This window comes from Musa acuminata, chromosome BXJ1-2, assembly GCF_036884655.1.
Source record: "Musa acuminata AAA Group cultivar baxijiao chromosome BXJ1-2, Cavendish_Baxijiao_AAA, whole genome shotgun sequence".
Classification (NCBI taxonomy): Eukaryota; Viridiplantae; Streptophyta; class Magnoliopsida; order Zingiberales; family Musaceae; genus Musa; species Musa acuminata.
This window is the reverse complement of record NC_088328.1, coordinates 10,678,742-10,705,066: the sequence shown is the minus strand read 5'-3', so window position 1 is coordinate 10,705,066 and position 26,325 is coordinate 10,678,742. Positions and strand designations below refer to the sequence as shown.

At 39.8% G+C, this 26,325-nt stretch overlaps 1 protein-coding gene across 1 annotated transcript; it reads left to right on the top strand.

Moving 5' to 3' along the window:
• The first annotated feature begins 22,599 nt into the window (after positions 1–22,599).
• On the top strand, positions 22,600–25,048 carry LOC135595412 (uncharacterized). Its single transcript, XM_065086289.1, has one exon. The coding sequence runs from the start codon at positions 22,860–22,862 to the stop codon at positions 24,777–24,779; it is 1,920 nt and encodes a 639-aa protein (XP_064942361.1). The 5' UTR covers positions 22,600–22,859; the 3' UTR covers positions 24,780–25,048.
• The last annotated feature ends 1,277 nt before the right edge of the window (positions 25,049–26,325 follow it).

Below are 26,325 nucleotides of genomic sequence, written 5' to 3'. Positions count from 1 at the left end.
GTAGTGGATGTAAAGCAAGTAAAGTGGTTTGTAGTTAAAGTAAATTGCTCAAGAGAAATGTAAACTCGATTTTTATAGCAGTTCGACCATCATGACCTACATCCACTCCGCCGATTCCTCTTCTATCGAGGCCACCGGTATCCACTATCGGTCTTCATTCAATAGGCGAAGACCAACCACCTTTTACACTCCTCTTTTCTTTTTCACAGGTTTAGGAGACAATCTTTTATAACCCTTTTTACAAGGTATCTCTCTCGCACCTCCCTTAAAACTCTCTCTAAGCTTTGGGAGGAGGGAACTAAACTTTCTAAGGTCTACAACTTTAGAATCACAAAATTTTGCTCAATATTTCTTGCTTATCCATGCAAGAATACCTGAGATATTTATAGACACTAAATGGATTCAAATTTGGAGCCCAAAATTCAAACCCCCAAAATTTTAAGGTACGGGCGGTATCACCGCCTGCACTGGGCAGTACCACCACTCAGACTAGTGGTACCACCACCCAAACAGTCTCGGAGACTGAGTTTGGGTTATACCATTGCTCAGACTGGCGGTACCACCACCTAACATAGTCTCAGATATTGTGCCATGATGATTTCACCTATTTGGTCACTGTTTGGGCCTTTCTCTTGGCCCAACACAGCCCAAACTTAGCCCAACTGTCCCCTAATTGGGTTGGCCTAATTCTAATCCCTATTATGTGCTAACTATAAATTTTAAGATATTTATTAAGCTAAAAAAAGTATGTAAGTCTAGGTTTCTTCCGGTGAGCTTTCGGCGATCTTCCGGTGAACTTCCGATGATCTCTCAACAATATTCCAACGGACTCCTAGCAAGCTTCTGGACTTCATGATGATCTTCTTAGTAAGTTTTGATGAGCTTCTTTAGCAAGCTTTGGGACTTCTCGGTCAGTTCCGATAGAACTTTCGACGAACGTCCGGACTTCCGATGAACTCTTGAACTCCCAATAAAATCACATTCTTGACTCTAGGACTTCATTTTGCTTTATGTCTTGCTATCGTAGTTAATCCTGCACATGTAAAAATATACTTTGATCTAGACAATTATTACTAAGCATGAATCATATTGTCCGACATGTCATTGGTCCATCGACGCTTCGTTTGATTCTTCGACGCATCGTCCTCTCTTGCGGCCTATTGCCCAATCGACCAATTGACCTCTGCAACTCCGATATCCTTGGTGCAATTTTCGCTCTTCTTAGCCTAATACTAGAATCCATGGCCCAAAGCATTCTGTCAATACGTCATCCGATCCTCCGGCTAGACATCCAATCTTCTGACATGTTCCACCGGCCCAACATGATTCTTTCTGCTTTAATTATCTCATCCTGATCAAAGTATCCTGCGGCACTCAAAACATAGATCAATTCATAAATACTTATCAATTAGTTTCATCATCAAAATCTGAGATTCAACAATCTCCTCCTTTTTGATGATGATAACTAATTGATGACGGAATTAACCTTAACTCCTCCTATCAATATGCCAAATTGATAGAACCTTGAATTCAAGCTGAATTCAAGTCATTATAAATTTCATCATGAATATTTGTAATACGTCATCATGCATAACATGATCATACTTCTCCCCCTTTGCATCAACAAAAAGGAGAAGTTATAACTATCAAGTATTTGGACATAGAAGTTCAAATCATTGCAATATAATCATGATCTTCAGTTTTATCATCATGCAAGCTAGCAAATTTAGCATCACTTTACAATATGCATAATCACCAAATCATTAATTTTAAAGATGTGCAAGATTATAAATTATGCAAGTTTGCTTTTTTGTTTCTTAAGATAGGTAATCTATCAATTTTTTGGTGATGTTCAAGATAGCAAGCTCTTTCTTCTCTTTTGAGAAGTGACATTTTTGCTTCCTTTGCAAAGTGCAAGCTAGCAAAATTTTACATTATTTTACAACATGCAAGCTAGCAATTTGGCAAGTGTTACTTCTCTTTTAAGTATGAAGTCTAGCAAGTTTTTTGAAAAATAATGCAAGATAACAAGCTAGCAAGATACAATGTTTTACATGAAGCAAGCTAACAAGTTTTGCATCTTTTTGTGATATGTACATTTGTAATTTTTGCTTCTCTTTAGATGTGCTAGCAAGCAAGCAAGTTTTTCTCCTTACAATTTGTGAGCTAGCAAATTTTACACATATAAAAGTTGGCAAGATTTTTGCATCTTTTTTAGATGAGCAAGCTTTTGCTTCTTCTTGAAGTATGCAAGCTAGCAAAATTTCTCTCCCTTTGTCATTGTCCAAAAAGAAGGGAAGAAAATAATTTTGTAATTCTTTTTCCCTTTACAATAATTTTTAAATCTTGACAAAGGTAAATAAAAAAGATGAAAAATTAAGTCATGAATGTTAAAACAATTTTTTTATCGTGAATATTTCATCATTGCATGCATCAATATCATAAGTTGAAGTATTGCATGCATAATACCAAATCACTATTCATAATTACATCAATATTCTAGTAATTATTTCAATGTTTAAAAAATTAAGTCATGAATGTCAAAATCATAGTATTGCATACATTCATATCATCACATGAAGAATATCAAGAAGAACTTGGTGATGAGATATACTTTATGAATACAAGAAATTTTACATAATAAAATTGAAGTTATAAACCTTAAAAGATGTCAAGTAGCTTGGTTTATTAGAATAAGTTTTCTTTTTAGTGAATAGCAAAAAGAATAGTAGGAAAACAAGATCTCAATTCATGCATATCAATAGATATTATTCACTTTGACAAATCTCATTTTTAGTAAATACTAAAAAGAAATATGGGAGTTCAAAAACAAGATCTTGATTCATAGAAAAATTTCAAGTATCAATATCAAGAATTCAAGATCATGATATAGATGAAGACATTTTTATAGCAAAAAGATATCATGAGATAACACATAAACGATCTCGATTCATGTATAATATCTCTCAATTCATTATGAATCATAAAAATTATAATTCTAAAAAATCATGATTCATTTAGAAAATCTCCTCTTAAGAAAATACCAAGTAGAATCGTAAGAGAATGATTAAAAAAAATTTTGATTCATAATAAATCTTAATTTATAAATATCAAGGAATCGAGATCATGATTTGGATAAAAAAAAAATTATTCAAATTTAAATTATCAAATCATCAAAATCACTTTCATAGTTCAAGAGATTCAAAATAATATAAATATATATTTCAATCTCTTATTCAAAACTCGATAAGATAGAGATGTTTCATTTTAAGTTGTTAATTTCATACAAGTATGCCTTTGTCTTTTTATGCCAAATAAGAACATGCATCAATTGTTTAGGATCGAAAAATAAATTTCATCACAAAAACCATCAATATCAATAAACCATAAATTATCCAAAAATCATCATTTCTTCAAATCATCATGCATAGATTCACATTAAGCATGATATCAAAGCTCTTAATATTTTCATTAAGACATTATAAGCATAGTTTCAATCAAAATCAGAAATCATCAAGATACACATTATTTCTTCTTGAAAAAACATACATAGGATTATCATTAGATTTAAATCTAATATTTTATTTATAAAACATGTAATTTTCATGATCATTACTAGAAGGATAAGCATGATTCCTAAAATTTTTATTTTTAGCATTATTCATTACATTATAAAACATGTAATTTTTAAGAAAAATAATTTTTCTAAGCTAAATTGAAAATAACTCATGTAAAGCATCATGTTATTTCGAGATAAACTAAGGGAGTTTCATTGAGTATTTTATCTCATTGTCAAAAACCGTTAAGGTGTAGTTTGTCACCTCGCCTTTGTTGGATTGTCTTTCATCTTCGGAAGAGCTCGTTTCGTCCAAGATTGCTTCCTTCTTCTTGTATTCATAGCAAGTAGTTGCATTCATTTTAAGTTTATTTTTATTCTTCAAATTTTGTTTCATGAACTTTTTAAATTTCATAGTGAGGAGTTCAAGTTCACTATCACTTGAACTTATGCTCGAGTAGTCTTTGATTGTTCTAAGTCTAAAATCCTTCTTGTTCTTTGAAAGGATGTTCTCAAGTTCATTTTATGCATTGTGCGTCATTTCGTATATCATTAATGAACCAAAAAGTTTTTCAAGTGAAAAATTATTAAGATATTTTACGTCTTGTATTGTGGTTACTTTCGGATCCCAATTCTTATTAAGAGAACATAAAATTTTGTTTACAAGTTCAAAGTCTGAAAAACCTTTACCAAGTACTTTTAAACCATTGACGACATCCGTAAAACGGGTGTACATGTCTCTAATGGTTTCGCTTTGTTTCATATGAAAAAGTTCAACATAATGCATTAAAAAGTTAGATTTTTGAATCTTTAACTTTGCAAGTTCCTTCATATGTGATTTCAAGAGTATGCCAAATGTCAAAAGTCGTTTCGCAAGTAGAAACTCGATTAAATTCAGTTTTATCTAAGGCGCAAAATAGAGCATTCATAGCCTTTGCATTTAGAGAAAAAGTCTTCTTTTCCAAATCATTCTAATGGTTCATTGGAAGAGAAGACATTCGAAAACCGTTTACAATAATATTTCATAAATTTAAATCAAAGGAAAGTAAGAAAACTCTCATTCGAGTTTTCTAATATGTGTAGTCCGTCCCAATGAATAAGGGAGGATGAATGAGAGAGTGACCCTCTTGAAAGTCAAAAAGAGTCATTTCTTTTTGGGTGTTAAACCAAATATGAAAAACATGACTCTGATACCAATTGTTAGGAAAAGAGTCGGCACTAGGGGGGGGGGTTTGAATTAGTGCAGCGGTAAAAATTACATCAATTCAAAACTTCATTGCGATTAAATCTGTTTCCGATAAAAAATCATTTCGTAAAGGTAATAACTTTGAAAGTGCATGGAAGAGCATAGTGGATGTAAAGAAAGTAAAGTGGTTTGCAGTTAAAGTAAATTGCTCAAGAGAAACGCAAACCAGATTTTTATAGTGGTTTGGTCGTCATAACCTACATCCACTTCACCGATTCCTCTTCCATCGAGGCCACCGACATCCACTATCGGTCTTCCTTCAATAGGTAAAGAACAACCACCTTTTACACCCCTTTTCTCCTTTTTACAGGTTTAGGAGACAACCTTTTATAACCCTCTTTTACAAGGTATCCCTCTCACACATTCCTTAGAACTCTCTTTAATCTTTGGGAGGAGGGAACTAAACTTTCTAAGGTTTACAACTTTAGAATCACATAGTTTTACTCAATATTTCTGACTTATCTATGTAGGAATAGCTGGGGCATTCATAGGCCCCAAATGGATTCAAATTTGGAGCCCAAAATTCAAACCCCCAAAATTTTAGGGTACGAGCGGTACCACCACCTACAGCCTGACACTAGGCGGTACCACTGCCCAAACAGTATCGGGGACTGAGTCTAGGTAGTACCACCACCCAGACTGGTGGTACCATCGCCTAACACAGTCTCAAAGATTGTGCCATGATGGTTTCACCTGTTTGATCACTATTTGGGCCATTTTGTTAGCCTAACACATTCCAAACTTGGCCCAATTGTCCCCTAATTGGGTTGGCCCAATTCTAATTCCTATTATGTGCTAACTACAAATTTTAAGACATTTAATAAGCTAAACAAAATCGATAAGTCTAGGTTTCTTCCTATGAGCTTTCGCCGATCTTCCAGCGAACTTCCGACGATCTCTAGGCAATGTTCCAACGGACTCCCGGCAAGCTCTTGGATTTCATGATTATCTTCTTGGCGAGTTCCGATAAGCTTCTTTGGTAAGCTTTGGGACTTCTTGGTCAATTCCGACAAAACTTCCGACGAACATTCGGACTTTCGACGAACTCTTGAACTCCCAATGAAATCACGTTCTTAACTCTGGAACTTCATTTTGCTTTATGTCTTGCTATCGTAGTTAATCCTACATATATAAAAATATATTTTGATCTAGATAATTATTACTAAGAATTAATCATGTTGTCCGACATGTCATTGGTCCATCGACGCTTCATCTAATTCTTCGACGCATCGTCCTCTCTTGCAACCTATTGCCCAATCGGCCAATTGACCTCTACAACTCCGATATTCTTGGCACAATTTTCACTCTTCTTTGCCTGATGCCCAAATCCATGGCCCGAAGCATTATGTCGATACATCATCTGATCCTCCGGCTAGATGTCCAATCTTCTGATATGTTCTACCGGCCCAACATTATTCTTCTTGCTTTAATTGTCTCATCCTGATCGAAGCATCCTACGTCACTCAAAATGTAGATCAATTCATAAAATTTATCAATTAGTTTCATCATCAAAATCTGAGATTCAACAAATGGATTATGCCCTATTGGGTACTAGATCTCCATCCAACTACCCAAGCATCTTAAATTAGTATATCTCTATTTAATAATCTCTTATTAGCTCTTATTGGATCTTATCCATAGGATCCAATAAACCAAGGAAGCTAAGGAAAACAGAATCGGTGCGAACCCTACAACATGATAGCAGAGGCCATGCATGGGAGTTGTAGTTTATCTTTCTATCGACTAAGAGAAACTGCTTGAAGAACACAGAGGTGTTGAAGTAGGGGGTCGAAAGGGCGAAGAAGTGATGATGAGTCCAAAGGGACTTAGCTACCCAAAACCAAGCATCAGTTAGAATAGAAGTGGACTTAGAGGAGTGCCACAGAGCAGATCTACCGATTACGAAGAAAGATATGCAGATGTGAGGCAACGCCATGGTACTGTCGAGTTAGGACTTTCGTGAAGTCATTGATCCTTTGCTCTTATGGAGGGAGAGCACTTGGTCATAAAAGGGGCCAAGGAGGTAGAGAATGTAGAGCAAACTCTAAGTACTGAGATAAGGCTGAAGGGCAGAGGCCAAGAAACTTCATAAGACCAGTGTCAATGAGCTTCTCATCAAGATAGTTGAAAGTGGAGGACTTCGGGTCGATGCAATAGTGCACGACCAAGAAACAAAGCAAGTGATACATGGTGTTGTACCTTTTCTACTCAGTGGAGTAGGCATCTAGGTTTATAGAGAAGACGATACAATCCCAAAGGCGACCAAAACTATTAGAGACTTACTCCAAGTTGGGGTGAAAACTTCCTACATTCCAAAAGTTTAATGGCATTGAGAAGGTGAATCACAGTAGCTAACTCAATGCAAGGAGTGCAAACACTTTGTGTACTTTAGAAATGTGAGCAAGGAGCAAACGAAGGCTAGTAACCAGCTCGATGCATGGAGTATAACCCTTAAGGAGGAAAGCGAAATCAAAGTAACATTTACCTTCTCAACTCTTAAGAGAATGGGTGAAACAGAGTACCCCAATTCTCTTATATATATCTAGCAGAAGAGCTCTACACATGTTTAAAGACTCTTCGAAGAAACTAAATGAAAAACAATAGTTATCAAATCCTCACTAACGGTGATTAATGCTATTGCGAGTAGATTATCAGCTTCATTTTGTTGAATCTCGGATTTTGATAATGAAATCAATTGGTAAATTATTTGATCTAATCAATGTGTTGAGATAAGTGTACAGGAGTAACTACAATAGCAGTAACTACAATTTTGATGATGGGCCGGAGTCGAAGACTCGGATGATATGCTAGGAGCTCGCCGAGAGTTGATCATCACTAGAAGCACTTGTCGGAAGATCGCCAGAAGCAAGCCGGAAGACTAGCCGAGAGTTGGTCGAGAGTTCGCCAGAAGCTCCCCAGGTGGTGTAGGCGGTGGTACTGCCCAGACTGGGCAGTGGTACTGTTGGCAGTTATTGCTGCCAGTGATGGTACCACCCCTGTCAGGCGGTGGTACTACCAGAGCTCGATCTCCGAGCTCTGTCATGCGGTGGTACCGCCCAGACTAAGCGGTAGTATCTCCTAGTGTCAGATATCAGGCGATCGTACTGCCTAGTAATGATGGTGGTACCGTGCAGTACCCCGAAAATCCGGGATGAGATACTTTTTTGCTCCATTTTTTAAAGTCATTGGGGCCTATAAATACCCCATCCTTTTCAGTATAAAAAGGCACCAAAGTGTGCTTATAATCTTGAGTTATTGGGGTGTACAAGTGTTGTAAACAAGTGCTAGAGTTCTCCTTCCTTTCTAAATTTTGAGATCATTCAAGAGAGGTGTGAGACTTGTAAGGGTTCTCTCCTAAATCCGACAAAAGGAGAAAGAGCTGTAAAAGGTGATTGGTCTTCACCTATTAAAGGAAGGCTTATAGTGGACATTGGTGACCTCGACGGAGGAGGAATCCGATAGTGGATGTAGGTCACATTGACCGAACCACTCTAAATCTGGTTTGTATTTCATTTTGAGCAATTTTCTTTAACTGTAAATCATTTCATAGCACAGTGCTTCTTCTCCTCATCTTGCTTTCACTACACTTATGCTCTCTTACGTTTTAAAGTTATTATCTTTTCGAATCGATTTCCCTCGAACGTACGAAATATTTTCTGAAATCGTAAAAAGTTTTTCACTGTACTAATTCACCCCTACTCTTAGTGCCGCTCTTGATCCTAACACATTTCCCAATTGAATGCCAATTGAAAGCGGAAGTAATGCGAACCTACTTGGAAGTGACAACTAAGTGAAAGAAGAGTCGGCGGATAAATTTTATAGAGGAATGACCTAAAAACTTTAAAAATTTATGAGGCAAAGCTCATTAAAGCTCCAACAAGTATCCATCCAGTTCAAGCAGTATGAAGTATTTGAGAGACTAGCATATACTAAGGATGGTTTTTTCCTTCATTTGAAGGATCCGTAAGAACCAATAGTGATCAACACAACTCAACCAACCCTACACTAAAGTCAGAGTTATGGTGAGTTGAAGCAGCATGGCGGATTGAAAGTTCAACTATTCAACAATAGCAGTGGAGAGTAATTGGGAGTCAAGAGGTGCATTACAACTAGAGTGACAGATTAAAGACTCAGTAAATGTGAGGAGTTGTAGTGTTAGCAAGGGCTTCGAATAGGATGTCGAAGTAATAAGTGAGGGAGAATGTTACGGACAAAATTATAAACGGGGTGTTTGATATAATGCTTATGTATGCCTATGTCTTTTGATTTTGTATATGCTTTGCGCAGCATATAAAAGGCTGGCAGTAGGCTTAACAGCCCCATTTTCCTTGGTTTTGGTGGTTATCCTAGGCTTAAAAACAAAGTTTGTGTCATGTGGGCACTTATGGGGGATTTTAGTCTATAGTGGATCATTTTAGACCCTTTGTTATGTGACCGTTAAGAGCTTATAAAGTTTGTTATAATTTACATTGGCTATAAAAGTGCTTACTGAAATGATTGCTTGTGGATCCCGAGTAAGATGCTTTCCCTAACTCGTTTTCTCTTTTGTATGTCCTAAGGGACCATAGGAGGTTTCGGTAAGGCTGATCTTTGTAGACGGACATGCAAGGGTGTTGCACGACTTAGACAAAACCAATTAAGTATGTGACACTTAGGATCCGCAGACTACTATTAGTCCAGTTCAATAGCTCCTTACTCCCTCCATTATTTCTTCACTCCCTTCCTTATTGATAAGAATTAAACGAAGAAGATAGAAAGATAGAAATTGTAAAAGAAACTATGAAATGTATAAGATGTAATTGGCTAATACATTTGATAGTGAGCTCTTGATAGCTATTTATACACACTCAGCAGGGAGGTTATACACATTCAGTAGGGAGGACTTTTCTCAACTACTTAGAGATTTCCTCAACTGCCTTGAGGAAATCTTATCTACTTATCATGCCCCCGCAAGATTGAGCTTCCATCAAGGATGCCGATCTTGGACCGATGAGATGAAAATGGTTTCCGAGCGAGAGGCTTTGTGAGTGAGTCTGCTAGTTGATCAGCTGTATGTACGTGAGAAACACGGAGTTGATGTCTGACAACTTGATCTCGCACGAAGGGGAAGTCGATGGCAATGTGTTTCATGTGGGAATGGAACACTGGATTGGCACATAAGTAGGTAGCGCCAATATTGTCACAATATATTGTAGGAATAACCGTGGAGTTGACGTTGAGTTCCTTGAGTAGATTTGTGACCCAATTGAGTTCAGCAACGGTGGTGGCGATGGCACGGTATTCAGCTTCAGTTGTAGATCGTGCAACCGTCTTTTGTTATTTAGAACTCAACTGATTGGAGTGGCTCCAAGGAAGACAATGTATCCTGACATAGATGTTCTATCATCAAAGTTCCCTGCCCAATCAGCATCAGCAAAGGCATGGAGATGGAGCGAAGTATTTTTGCGAAGAAAAATGCCATAATTAAGAGTCCCTTTAAGATACCGCAAAATTCGTTTGACCGCAGACCAATGCATAGTAGATGGTCGATGCATGAATTGTGATAATTTATTGACGGCAAATGAAATATCTGGACGCGTGAGAGCCAAGTACTGTAAGGAGCCAAGGACTTGTCGATATTGAGTTGAATCTGTAGCAGGACTTCCATCACATAATTTAAGTGATTCACTAGTAGAGAGAGGAGTTGTAACCTCTTTCGCATCCTGCATGTTTGTCTTTGATAATAAATCTTGAATATACTTTCTTTGTGATAGGAAGAGACCTGAAAATGTAAATGTTGCTTCCACTCCCAGAAAGTAGCTTAAAGTTCCTAGATCTTTGAGGGAGAAGCGATCGGCCAAGCGCTTTAGAAATGCTTGAGTCTTCAAAGGATCATTTCCTGTGACAATAATATCATCCACATATACTAAAAGATATATTATGCTTCCATTCTGCTGGCAAATGAATAACGAGGTATCAGACTTGGAATTGATGAAGCCAATTGAGGTCAAAAACGAGCCAAGCTCGTTATACCAAGCCCTTGGAGCTTGACGAAGTCCATAAATAGCTTTTTGAAGTTTGCAGACATGCCTAGGATGAATGAAACTAGGAGGTTGCTGCATAAAGACATCTTCAGTAATTGACCCCTGTAAAAAGGCATTGTTAACATCCAATTGTCGTATGTGCCAGCCCTTTGAGATGGCCAAACTCAAGTTAAGATGGATTGCTGTGGGTTTAACAATGAGACTAAATATCTCTGTGAAGTCAACACCAGGTCATTGATGAAACCCTTTGGCGACTAGACGTGCTTTATATTTGGCAACGAATTCATTTGGGTTCCGCTTAATTCGAAAGACCCATTTACACCCGATGATATTTTGTGTGTGATGAAAGGGTACTAAGGTCCATGTAGAGTTGTGGAGGAGAGCATCATATTCGTCACACATGGCTTTACGCCAATGAGAAGATTTTTGGGCTTGAGTGATTGTAGTGGGTTCACTGGCCTCAGTGGAGGAACTTGTTATAGCATGTAACTCAAGGACCTGACGTGGTTTGAAAATACCACTTTTGGAGCGTGTTGTCATTGGATGTCTAGGGGGAATGGAAGTGGTAGATTGTGTTGGTGGTATAGCCGAGGGCGAGTCATTGTCATGGACCGGGCCAACCGTCGGCACAACAATATCACTAGGTCTAGGAGAAGGTAAAGCTAGTGGTAATATTACCGAGGGTATTACCTCATTAATAGGGGAAACTTATGAGGAAGGAAGTGGAGAAATAGAGGGAGTGAGAAGCTGTTGAACAGGAGTAATAGTAGTATGCGGATCTTGAGGGTAAGGACTGGACTGTGTCATTGGAGGTTTGTGTGAAGAGATCAGAGGGATATTCCAGTGATGTATGTTTATCGGAGTAGCTTGCATGGTAGGATTATTTTGAAAATGAAAGACAGACTCCTCAAAAATAACATGACGTGATATAAAGATTTTTTTAGTTTGGGGTTCATAACATCGAAAAGCATTATGTTCAAGGGAGTAGCCTATAAAAGTGCAAGGCTTAGATCGTGGTGTTAGCTTATGTGACGCATAGGGACGGAGCCATGGATAACATAAACAGCTAAAAACTTTGAGTTTATGAAGGTTTGGAAGCTTGTGGAATAAATTTTCAAATGGTGACTGGTATTGTAAGACTGGAGTAAGCATACGATTAATGAGATAAACTACAGTTTGAAAGGCTACTGACCAAAAAGGTGGTGGCATGGACGATTGATGTAGAAGGGAGAAACCAGTTTCAACAATATGCTGATGTTTGTGTTTGGCAGAGCCAACCAATTGGGGAGTATGTGGAGGTGACTTGAGGTGTTGTATACTACAAGCAGAGAGACAAGATGTGAGGGCTTGATATTCGCCTCTGCCATCAGAGTAAACCGTTTTAATGGAAGATTGAAAAAAAATTTTGACCAACTTTCGAAAGTTGGTAAATACTATGGAAACATCAGACTTGTGATGGAGAGGATATAACCATGTGTACTTAGTAAAATAATCTACAAAAATGACATAAAAATGAAACTTGTCAAAAGAAGGAATTGGGGCAGGGCCCCATACGTCAGTATAAATGATTTCAAATGGTTTAGAGCAAGAAATAGAGGTTGTCCCAAAAGGCAGTTTATGACTTTTATTGCAAAGACAAGCATCGCAATGACTGATAGTGCCATTGATTTTCAAGGTAGGAAGAGAATAACGAGAAAGTAATTTTTGCTGGATAAAAGGGGAGGGATGACCAAGACGACGATGCCATACATCAACCGGAGCTACGACTGAAGAGTGAGCAGTAGGAAGGGTAATTTACGAAGCGGATGGCCACTCATAAATGTTATCTTTGTTCTGGCCCTGAACCAAGGATGCCCCCGTGCTCAAATCCTTGACAAAAAAAAAGTTAGGAAAGAATTCAATTGAGGTATTATTTTGTTTACAGAATTGAGAAACAGAAATGAGGTTTCTTTTAATATTAGGTGCACACAGAACATCATCGAGTGTAAAAGTTGTGGTAAGTGAACTAAGCGTTGAGGAACCAGAATGAGTAATAGGAATTCTTTTACCGTCACCGATGATGATATCTTCATTTCCATCATAGTTGTTGTGGATGGACAAGTTTTGAAGATCAGAGGTGATGTGATGAGAGGCGCCCGAGTCCACAATCCAATTAGGTTGGGTAGGAGTTGGAGTAGCCATGAAATTCGCCTGAGGCCACTGTGATGGAGCAGGGAGCCTGGGGCGAGATCGACAAACTTTCGTAGAGTGTCCGACTTTATCACATAATTAGCAAACGACTCGTTGGTGGCTTATGAAGTCAGGACGTGACGACCGAGGATTATGAAAGTTACCACCTTGATATGGATGAGGGGGGTTTGGTTTGGGCGCCATAGGGCTGGGAGGCAGCTTAGCCAGACCGTTGTTGACGTGCTTATTGTACTAGTTGCTCTTCCTCTTGGATTTTTGATTGACCTGAGCTGTAATAGGTGGTCCGGGCAACATATCATCATGCTTCAAATATGTCTCATAGTCGATCAACTTATCATAAAGTTCTTCGAATGATATTGGTGAGTCGCGTGCCCGAAGAGCTGCTGCCAGTTCTTTGTACTCGCCTCCTAGGCCATTGAGGGTATGGATTAGGACTTCTTCATCACTAAGAGAATGACCTATCAAAGCCAAGTCATCGATGATAACTTTGATAGATTGTAGATAATCAGCAATAGTACTTCCCTCTTGTTTTGTTTTCATCAGATTGGAGAGAAGTCCGAGCATACGAGTACGTGAGCGATTTGCCAAAGTTGTTTGTAACTTGCACCATGCTTCTACAGTAGTCGTACATGAGGATATCAGCGGGGCAACGGATCCAGCAACGGAAGCTTGAATAGCTTGGAGGATGAGGCGATCTTGACGTAACCATAGTTTGTGGGTTGGATTTGGCACTAGACTGGGTTCGCCTGGGATATTGACCATGTCAGGTGGACACGGGAGAGAGCCATCAATGTAACCCAGGAGATCATAACCAAATAGAAGATTAGAAAGTTGTGCCCGCCAAGATGCGTAGTTACCGCCTTTGGATAATTTGAAGGGAATGAGTGCTGTAGCATTGATGAAAAGAATAGAAGATAAGAACAATTATTGAAGAAGCTTTATTAAAATAACTTTAGCTTGAATACATTAACATGTTCCTCTCCTATTTATACAAATTAGGAGAGAGGATTTTCCTCAACAAAATAGAGGATTTCTCTCAACAGAATAGAGATATTTCCTCATATAGTTGGGAAAATCTTATCTTCTATCATGCCCCCGCAAGATGGTGATAAGACTTTGAGAAGTACTCAGAATTCCTGCAGAAACAGGGATAGGAATTAAGACTTTGAGAAGTACTCATAATTCCTGCAGAAATAGGGATAGAAATATCGGAAGGGGAAAATGAAGACATCCCAGATATTTTGTGGCGGTTTAAGTGATAAGATGTAAAGATATAGGAGGGAGAGAGGAGGAGAAAAGTAGATCAATGCGCTGTAGAGGAGGCTGCAGCGATGAAGCTGCAGTGATGAACTGCAGAGGAGGCTGTAGCGCGATGCAGAATGCAGGAGAGATTGTTGCAGCGAGGTGGGAGAAATCTCTGCAGCTTGCAGCGATTTCTGCAGCGATGCTGGAGAAATCTGCAAGGTTGGAGATAGTTGCAGTAATGCAGTGTTGGAGTTTGGTGGCCGGAAGGGCGGCGGAGTTGTCAGCGGAAGACTTCGGTTGGCAAGGGAGCAGCAACCGACGGTAGAAACAAAGGCTGTGACTATGCTTCCTTTAGGAGTGTTGCCCACGGATCTGATATTAGCAGCCGCAAGTGCTGCAGTAGGCTACAGTGAATGGCTACGGCTGAGGGGCGGAGACGTCGCCACGAGAGGGATGGTAGAGCGGCTGCGGTTGCGACCCAAGGGGAGGCGGTGGACTCCGGTCGGGAAGCAATTGTGAGGAGTCAAACAGCGAGAAGAGGGCTTGCTCTAGGCAAATTGCTCTGATACCATGATAAGAATTAAACGAAGAAGATAGAAAGATAGAAATTATAAAAGAAACTATAAAATGTATAAGATGTAATTGGCTAATACATTTGATAGTGAGCTCTTGATAGCTATTTATACACACTCAGCAGGGAGGTTATACACATTCAGCAGGGAGGATTTTTCTCAACTACTTAGAGATTTCCTCAACTGCCTTGAGGAAATCTTATCTACTTATCACTTATAAGTTTTCCATATTGATGAAGCAATACCCTCGGCAACACCACAACTAGCTTTACCTTCTCCTAGACCTAGTGACATTGAAGTGTCATAGGCTGGCCCAACCTATATCAGTGACTCACCACTAGCTATACCAACAACATAACCTACCACTTCCATAGCCCCTAGACATCCAATGACAATACACTCCAAAAGTGATATTTTCAAATCACATCAAGTTCTTTACCTATTTGCTATAACAAACTCCTCTTCTGAGATTAATGAACCCACTACAATCACTCAAGCTAAAAAATCTCCTCATTGGCATAAAGCCATATGTGAGGAATATGATGCTCGCCTCTATAACTCTACATAGACCCTAATACCCTTTTATCACACATAAAACATCATTGGGTTTAAATGGGCCTTTTGAATTAAGTGGAACCTAGACGGATTCGTTGCCAAATATAAAACACATCTAGTAGCCAAAGAGTTTCATCAATGACCTGGTATCGAATTCACAAAGACATTCAATCTCATTATTAAACCCATAAAAATCTGACTTATCCTAAATTTGGCCATCTTAAAAGACTAGCACCTATGACAACTAGATGTTAACAATGCCTTTTTACAAAGGTCTTTAACTGAAGATGTCTTTATGTAGCAACTTCCTAGTTTTGTTCATCCTTAGTATCTGAGGCATGTCTACAAACTATAAAAAACTATTTATGGACTTTGTCAAACTCTAAAAGCTTGGTATACTAAACTTGACTTATTTATGATATTAACTAGCTTCATCAATTCCAAGTCTAATACCTCGTTATTCCTACGATAATAAAATGGAGGCATAATATATCTTCTAGTGTACGTGGATGATATTATTGTCATGGAAAATGATCATTTGGAGACTCAAGCATTCCTAAAACAATTGGTTGATCGATTCTCTCTCAAAGCTCTAGGAACCTTAAGCTACTTTATGAGAGTGGAAGCAACATTTACATCTTCCACCTATCATAAAAAAGTATATTAAAGATTTATTATCAAAGATAAACATGCAAGAAGTAAACGAGGTTATAACTCCCCTCTCTACTAGTGAATCACTCAAATTATATGATGGAAACCCCACTATAGATTATAATCAATATCGATAAGTACTTGACTCTCTATAGTACTTGGCTCTCACCCGTCCAAATATCTCATTTGTAGTCAATAAATTATCATAACTTATGCATCGACCATTTATCACGTATTGGTCTGCGGTCAAACGAATTTTGTAGTATCTTAAAGGAATCCTCAATCATGATGTATTTCTCTACAAACACGCCCCACTTCATATCCATGCCTCCATTGATACTGATTGAGCAGGAAACTTTAATGATATAATATACATGTTAGGGTATATTATCTTCCTTGGAGCTAAACCAATCAGTTGAAATTCTAAAAAGTAAAAGACAGTCACACGGTTCACAACTGAAGTTGAATACTATGTCATTGCCACCACTATTGTTGAACTCAATTAGGTCACAAAGCTACTCAAGGAACTCAATGTCAACTCTATTGAATCTCGAATTTTTATGATGACGTTAATTGTCATTTGTTATCTAATCCATATGTTGAGATAAGTGTGCAGGATTAACTACGATGAAAGTAAGACATGCAGCAGGAGTTGCGCCGGAGTCAAGACTATAATCACGTTGGGGGTTCGAGAATTTGACAAAAGTTCGGACGATCGTCGGAGGTTCTGCGGGAACAAATCCGAGAAGTCTAGGAGCTTGCCAAAGAAGCTCGTCGGAACTTTCCAAGTGGATCGTCGCAAGTCTAGGAGTTTGCCGGAAGTCCGCAGGAGCATCACCGAGGTTTCATCAGATGATCGACGGAAGCTCGCCAGAAGCTCGCCGGAAGAAGCAATTGATGCACCGGAGCAAGTTGCAGTAAATGTCTTAAGAAATTCGTAGTTAGCACGATGATTAAGTTAGAAATGGGAGGTGATCCCATTAACTTAATCTTGGGATAATTGGGCCCTTGACAAACCCAAATTAAGTCGAATGGATCAGCCCATTCGGACCCAGATTTCTTGGTCAGAGGTGGCACCGCCTGGGTCGGTGGTGGCACCGCCCAGGGCTCACTCTCCGAGCTCTGGCTGGGCAGTGCAACTGCCTCTAATAGAGGTGCAACCGATTAAGCTCGGTCTCCAAGCTCTGGCTGGGCGGTGCAACCACCCCAGTCAAGCGGTGGCACCGCTTGATCTCGGTCTCTAAGCTCTAGCAAGAGGTGCAACCACCCCTGATAGGAGGTGACACCGCCCAAAGGCTCAATCTTCGAGCTCTGCCAAGCGATGCAACCGCCAGACCCCGGAATTCCGGGAATTGACAGTTTTGAGCTCGGAATTCAAACTAGGTTGGAGCCTATAAATACCCTGTTGAATCTCGGATTTTGATGATAAAATCAATTGATGGGTTAATTGATCTAATCCATATTATTGAGTTAAGTGTGCAGGATTAACTACGATAACCAGAAAACACAAAGCAAGAATACCAGAGTCATGTTCGATGGACGTTTAAGAGTCCAAAGAATCGTCGGAGATGCTATCGGAACCAACCGAGAAGAAATCGGAAACCTGTCGAAATTTTTGGAAGTCGCCGAAGAGATCGTCGGAGGTTCGCAGAGATCACTGAGAAGGCTCGGTTACTCGTTAAAGTCATCACAAGATCGGGAGCTTGCTAGGAGTCCGTCGGAAGAAGTTCGTCGGAAAGCTCGCCGGAACAAGACTCGACGTTCGCGGTTGAAAACTTGCTTAGGATGTTTTTAGTTATGTAGTTCACATGTAATTAGGATTAGTATTAAGAGATAATCCTATATCCTGGTTAGGGGCCAATTGGGCCCAAAATTAGACTTGGTTTGGGCTAAATTTAAAGCCCAACCAGTGAACCGGAGGGTCTGGCGGTGTCACAGCCAGACTGGGCGGTTGCACTGCCCAGCACCCGAGAGCTGGGTGGTGGCACCGCCAGTCCACTGTTAGTGTCAGACACTGATAGGCGGTGGCACTGCCAGCATCGGGAACCAAAGAGAATTCAAATTTTGGAGCCCAAATTTGAATCCTCTTGAGGCCTATAAATACCCCTCAAATATCAGCTGAGATTACAACTTTTTGAGAAGCAATTGATGGAGAGAAAGGTCTTAGAAAAGTCTTAGCTAGTCTTGTTTTCAATTTGCTAGTGTTCACCTCCTTCTTTCTTGCTAAAAATCTGTAAGAGAGTGAACCGCTTGTAAAAAGTTGTAAGAGAGGTATTTACCCTTCCCCTTCAAGAGATTTTCTAGTGGAAGGTGGGAGCCTCATCGAAGAGGGGCCTCGCAAGTGGATGTAGGTCATTTGACCGAACCACTTTAAAATCAGTGTAATCTCTGGTTTGCATTTTATTACTGCTATTTACATTACTGCAAACTTTCTTACTTGCTTTATTTCCTCATTACTTTTGCTGCACAACTTTGCGAATACGCTTTCAAGTTAAGCACTTCTGAGTTCGATTTTTATCGTACGAAAGATTTGTCAAAACCGACGTTTTAATCCGCTGCACTAATTCACCCGTCCCCCCTTTTAGTGCCGCTCCGATCCTAACATACCCCACCCTTTCAGCATTGAAAGGGTAACAAAAAACCACCAAAATCCTGATCTTACTATGTGATTTTTAGAGCTCAAAAGTGTTGTATGAGTTAAAAGTTCTCCTTCCTCTTTTCTTCCAAGATTTGATATGTCAAGAGAGAAAAGAAAATTCTGTAAAGGTTGTCTCCTAAGCCCGTCAAAAAGAGTGAAACTGTAAAAAGGTAGTTGACCTTCGCCTATTGAAGGAAGGCCTCTAGTGGACGTCGGTGACCTCGTCGGTGGAGAAAGCCAAAAGTGGATGTAGGTCAAGATTGACCGAACCACTCTAAATCTCGGTTTGCATTTACTTTAAGCATATTATCTTTACTGCAAACCTCCTCAATAGCTTACTGCCTTCTACGCATTTACGATCGTATTTCAAAGTTCAGTATTTTCCGAATCGGCGTTTAGACGCAAATCAGTTTTATCGTACGAACATCATATTTCAATTTATGCTTGCATTCTAATTTCCATCATAACTGCAAACTGCCTTCATAAACTTGCTTTAACTGCATCTTGCTTGATCATAAGTTAAAGTGATTTATGAATCAGCTTTTCTACCGAAATCGCTCTTATCGTAGAACGCAGTTTTAATCGTCGAAAGTTTTTCGCTGCACTAATTCACCCCCCCCCCCCCCCCCCTCTTAGTGCTCTTGATCCTAACAAACTCCACCATTACTCCTATAATATATTATAATAATGTTAGAGCTACCTACTTATATGTCAATCTATGTTCCACTCACGTATGAAATATATTGTCATCGACTTTCACTTTATGCGAGATCAAGTTGTCAGACATCGACTACATGTTTCTCACGTGCATACGACTCATCAACTAGCAGACTCACCCACAAAGCCTCTCGTCCATAAACTATTTTTTCATTGCATTGGTACAAGCTCGACATCCTCGATAGAAGCTCAATCATACAAGGGCACAGATAAAATTTTCCCAATTGCACAAGGAAATCTCGCCGATCAGTTGAGAAAAATCTTCTCTTCTAACATGTATAAATAGTCATTATATTCAACTAATTTAAATATACTTTGTTATTACATTTTACCTTATCAACTGCCGGATCACTAGATATGGATAGAAATGAATAAAATTATTATTATTTTTCTTTGTTTCTTCTAATTGTTAAATTAGAAAAATATAAAAGAGAAAGCCTATCGTAGGAAATGGTATGGGTAAGATAAGTTTTTAAACACCTAGGTATAATCAACTATCTATTTTTTCTGTCTAAATATATTTCAAAGCCAATTAAAATATAATGTACACGAACAAAATTGAAATAGGTTGGATAGATCCACCATTGACTTTACATCTACATTTGTAGGATGGGATCCACGTCTTTTCTTCTTTATATTTTTTTTTAACTTAAGATGAGGCTAATCATACACCACATTTTCAGAATCTCAATCCTTATTAAGTTATACTAATGACATAAATAATATATTAAATATATGCAAAATTAGACATAAATGCTTAAGGAAGTACCATTCATATGTAGTTTTTAATGCATCACATATTTAAATGAATCATGCATGCATGTCTTCCAAACACAACAAAGATCGCTAGCACTATAAATAATATATTTTAAGCTCAAATGATGCGGTGACACATTAAATTCCTGGGCGATTCTCTTAGACAGGTCCATTTTGTTGCTTTTATATTTTCTGGGGCGTCCCAATGTTTTTTTTTCCCATTAAATTGTTTTTTTAAATAATAAAAGTATTCTTTTTACCTTTTATCTTCTTTTTTTTTTTAATTCATTTAATTGAATCGGTATAACAAATCCGGATCGGTTCAAGATAGTTAATATCAAAGTTTAGATCAATTCAATACAAAGGTACTTTGTAGGAAAAGAAAAACGACAGAGCCTTTTCTAAGTATGATAATTTATAAAATCATTATCTTTCAATCGAAACGTAACAGTTGTTGATATACAATGACACGATAGTGGTGTTTGAGTATATATGTAATCATTATCTTTCAAGGAACGGCAACCGTCTGTTATATACTAGCAGGATGTAATGATTAAGGGATCAAAGAAGCTGTCCAAAAGAAAAAAAAAATTATATATATATATATGATGCAACATCAAGATTCTCTGCTAATTTCGACAATAGAGGTCACACTAATTAACTGATTTTGCTAAAAAATAAGAAAATTGGTACGATATGAAGAGCTCAATGGTTGACGAATTTTATACTATTTTGTGCTACGATATGAATAACTTGGGTTGTACTAGAATGCTGAAGAAATACATGTTTTATTTAAAAAGAAATAGAAACTGATTAGGTAGAGTGACAAATCCAAATCTGATATGGCAATAATGTCTACTACCCGGATCCCCTCCTGTTCTCTTCTCCTAAAGAATTAAGCTCGTGTGTGTCATCTGGTGAACATGCGGAAGCACAGGTGGTGTGGCAGGGATCAAGATTGATTCGTTCCCAATCCAATTGTAAATGGATCGTATGGTTGGTAAAAATTTTAAGGGCACTAATTAGATTCAAACCATAATTAGATTTAAACTAATATAAGAATTAAGATTGTGATTAAGAATTAAATTAAGATAAGAAGCTCTCATTGAACAAAGATTATTATCTATGTGATGTATCTCAAGGTTCTAATGCTTGTGTGAGGTATCTAGAAAAAAATAATTTGATGCTCATAGAGTTTTCTTTAATGAGTGAGGTGGTTGAGAGAAGTGTTTCTTAGTCTTATGTGAGAGAGTATAAAATGCGTTTCGGATTTAGGTTTGAATTATCTCAAGAGATATTTTATGTATTTGATTTTGAGCATTTTTTTTTTCATTTTTTGGATATATATATATATATATATATATATATATATATATATTGACTTCTTTAGTTTCATATATTTTTTGTTTCTTAAATGGGTAGGACTGAATCAGGTCGATTATTTTGTGAATCAAATTTAGATTCCTGATAAGATATTTTTGACCTCAGTTGGTCTGAAATCCGACTTTAATTGAGTGTAATGGGTTGACTCCTATACAGACTAATATTGGTCGGACTGAAATGGGATCGGATTAAGTAAAATCTGGCTTAATTACCTACCAAATCGATTGCGTCTTATTATCCCACCACTCGTTCTCTCCAAGCTTAGTGACCTACCTACTTAACTATTCGTGTGTTTACAAAATATTTATATTTTTAATATGTAGTTGGAGAAAAAAGTTTGAATGAATGTGTTATTATGAAATGCTTTGATAAATAATATATGAAAATTATTTTTTTAAATGTGCACTCAAGTAAGTGTTGCTTGGTAAAATTATATATTAAAAATCTATTGAATATTTTATAACAAATTTATATTTTTAATTTTTATATTTATTCAAAATGAATACATATTTTTAATTTTAATTAATAAGTAACAAAATAAATAAATGAATGTATGTATGTGATCTTATAAAAAATTCATATGATCCAAATATATAATAAATAAAAATATAATTATATAAATAAATATAAAATAATCTTTAAAAATAAATTAAAAAAAAATAAATTTGTAAAATATAAATCATATTGATTTCTCATTAAATCATACTAACAATATTATAATTTTAGATAAAATCATGGGATATTTTCGAAATTTTAAAAATTATATTAACATCCTATAAATACTAAAATTGGTAGTACTATCTGTATCAATATTTTAATATTTTTACTATAATATTCAGATTAATTATGATTTTAAAAAATTTATCCAACGTCAATTTATATTTAAAATATCGATTGCACGTCTCTGTTTTCCCAAGCGCACTCAGTCTCCCACCACTAGTTCTCTCCGACCCGTTCACGGGTCTCCCTTTGTGATGGGAATCCAAGTCGGCGAAAGCCATCCTCCTCGGCAGGTACGAGAACGAGTGAGTCTAAGAGGACCGAGGGACGTCGCAGTTGGCAAGTAGTAAACAAGCAGCCGCAGAACATTGACCCTGCGAAGTCCTTTCTCCTGTCAACCATTAGAGGCCGATTGAGAGGCGTGAGGGAAAGAAAAACTCGTTCCTACCCTAATCGGCTTCTCCCCCCTCCTCTCTTCTTGTTGTCTCTCCCTCTTCTGCTGCGCCTGGAGAAAGATCCGGAGAAGTAAACAAGAGGAGAAGCGTCGAGTCCTTGATTGAGCAACCTTTCCGTCCTCTTCCCGGAAGCAGAGAAGGGAAATTGGGAGATGGCAGACGCGATGAAGCAGATCCTGACCAAGCCAATCCAGCTGGCGGACCAAGTAAGTAAGTGGGCGGGCGACGCCCAGACGAACAAGCAGGAGTGCTTGGAGCTGAAGGCCCGGGCGGACAAACTCGCGGCCTTACTCCGGCAGGCCGCCCGCACCGAGCTCTACGAGCGCCCTGCCCGCCGCATCATGGACGATACAGAGCAGGTCCTCGGCAAGGCCCTGGCCCTCGTCGACCGATGCCGCAACCGCAGCCTCGTGCACCGCGTCTTCAGCATCACGCCCGGCGCCGCCTTCGTCAAGATGTGCACCCAAATCGACAATTCCGTCGCCGATGTCTCCTGGCTCCTCCGCGTCTCCGCGCCGGCTGGGGACGACGACGACGATGGCGGCCTGTTCCACGGCCTGTGCCCCATCGCCCAGAACGAGCCCATCCTCACCCTCATCTGGAGCAACATCGCCACGCTCCACACCGGTCAACCTGACGCCCGATCCGAGGCGGCGGCCGCACTCGTCTCCCTCGCCCGCGACAACCAGCACTTCGCCAAGCTCATCATCGAGGAGGACGGCGTCGCTCCCCTCCTACGACTCCTGAAGGATGGCAAGGCCGAGGGGCAAGAGAACGCCGCCCGCGCCCTCGGCCTCCTCGGCCGCGATTCGGAGAGCGTCGACTACCTCGTGGCCGCTGGGGTCTGCTCCGCGTTTGCCAAGGTCCTCAAGGACGGACCCATGAAGGTCCAGGCCGTTGTCGCGTGGGCTGTCGCCGAGCTCGCCGCCAACAATCCCAATTGCCAGGACGTCTTCTCTAAGAACAACGTTGTCCGCCTTCTCGTCGGCCACCTCGCCTTCGAGACCGTCGAAGAGCACAGCAAATACTCCGTGTCGTCCAAGGCGATGTCCATCCACTCCGTCGTCCTCGCCAACCAGGCCGCCGCGTCTGCTTCCCCCCTCGACGACGGCAACGAACGGACTCCGTTCCCGCATCCTGACGGGGCACAAGGCCAGTCCAAAAGCAATCAATTCCATTCCGTAGTGCAATCCACAGTGGCCTCCGCCAAGTCCAGCAAAGCCGCCCAGAACCAAAACAGCACCAGCACCGGTAGCGCAACCGTGCCCTGGAAGCCCCATCAGCATTCTTTGTCGGGGTCCGGCAACAGGGCGAGGGAAATGGAGGACCCCAGCACCAAGGCCAACATGAAGGCCATGGCGGCCAAGGCCCTGTGGCAGCTCGCCAAGGGCAACGCCGACATCTGCAGGATCATCACCGAGTCCCGGGCCCTCCTCTGCTTCGCGGTGCTCCTGGAGAAAGGCGCAGGAGATGTTCGATGCAATTCTGCAATGGCATTGATGGAAATCGCTCGCGTGGCCGAGCACAGTGCGGACCTGCGGAGGTCCGCGTTCAAGCCCAATTCCCCGGCATCCAAGGCGGTCATCGACCAGTTTCTGCAAATCGTCGAGAAGGGGGATTACAACGACCTGCTCTTACCCAGCGTCACGGCGTTGGGCTGCTTGTCGAGGACGTTCCGAGCGACCGAGACGCGGATCATCGCTCCTCTGGTCCGCTTGCTCGACGAGAAGGAGATGGCTGTCATGAGAGAGTCAGTGATCGCGCTCACCAAGTTTGCTTGCACCGAGAATTATCTGAACATTAACCATTCCCAGGCTATCATCGACGCCGGAGGTGCGAGGCACCTGATCCAGCTAGTGTACCTGGGAGAGCTGGTGCAGATCGAGGCTTTGATCCTCCTGTGCTACATTGCCAAGCATGTGCCTGACAGCCAGGAACTCGCGGACGCCCAGGTGCTCAACACGCTTTCCTGGGCTTCCAAGCAGGCGCACCTGGTGCAGGACTTGCGGGTGGACGAACTGTTGCCGGAGGCCATGACCGGATTGGAGCTCTACCAGTCCCGAAAGCTCTAACTGTGATCCTGATCCCCGATCTACAACCAAGAAAGACCAAGTTCTCTCTGATTCAATTGCTGCCCAGTGTGTGCATACATCAAATTTCTCTTCCTTCCTTTCCTATAAAGATGTGTGAGGTTTCAGCAAGACATCTGCAGCTGTAGTGTGATCACGGGGAGTGTCGAGATCTTAGAGATGTACACACAGCATTCTCAAGTGTCTGCTGTTTTTATGTATCGTTTCGATCATTGTCACTTGGTTTTCGGAGATATAGTTGCATTCTTTCATCCGGTTTCTGTTCTGACATCTGGAAAATGATCTTGGTGCCTTTTTGTGCAGTTGAGTTGAAAGGTAGCTGCAATTTTGTGCTACTTCATCGAGGATATCAACTAGTCTGTAAACTATAGCTTCAGTTGACCATTCTCACAGCAGAAAATGAAGGAAATTTTTGGTTAATCTGATCTTTTTCCCTTGGAGTTCCAAGTTTCAACTAACACATGCTGCCAACTAGCACTGGCTGTCTCCATTGACCTCATGTGTTGATGTAAACAGCTCACCTAAGATTGAAGCTTATTAAGCTTTTATTTGAGCTATGTTGCTTTTCACTGAAAGCCTGAGCTGGAGGTCTAAAAGCAATGGCCACAGGAATTCATGTGTCTTGCTGCTCCATTTAGATGCAGCATCTCTCTCTCTCTCTCTCTCTCTCTCTCATCTTGGAATCAAAGTTTTTATTCTGATAACATGTTGGCTTAAGAGAACGATACACATTGATGCACGTGGCAAAATTGCCATTTTCTATTCTCTTTCCAGCAATAGCCAAGAGGCATATAAGAAAGCAATGTGATGCATAATCTGTCAAGTTGCTGTAGGCGAACCTTCGATGCATGCAGTGTGATGGCCATGATGAACCATTAAAATTGACCACTTCTTGATTGACTGCTATCTCTAGTTTATACAGCATACTTGCCTTGATACGTGAAAGTCATTTTCAAATCGATGCTGCTTATAGTAAAATTTCTCTACAGGAAAGTTTTACTTGAAGTCGCTGAAATGCTAAATCTATCATCCACTAATTTACCATATCACGAATTGCATCTTGCTGTCGTCAATCTGAGAATTAATCACCCAAATAATTTTATTCTGCAAAATCAACATAAAGTAGCGAAGGATAAAATAAGATTTGTGGAATGATTTCTTTCGGTGAAAAGGAGAACTTAGTTTAACGCAATAATGATTAGCTGCTCAGTCCCTTTGTTTGAGCAGTCACGTTCTCTAAATTTTTGCTGAGGCCAATCAATATTCCCGGACATGCCTACCAACAAGTTCCTCCCTGACCTCCATGGCGCATCAGATTCGTTTGAAGCCACTGTTATGGTGAAGCAGATGGAGACTACTGTAGGACAGCACAAAGAATCCAACGACCTTGGCCGAACAAGAATCCACAGAAGAGCAGCCATCGGGAACATTAGTTAGTGCTTTTTGCTTATTCAACAATTTTGCACAAGTATGTCAAAATATTAGGAATTATTGTAAAACACCTCCACAATCTCATTCAATCAGATTC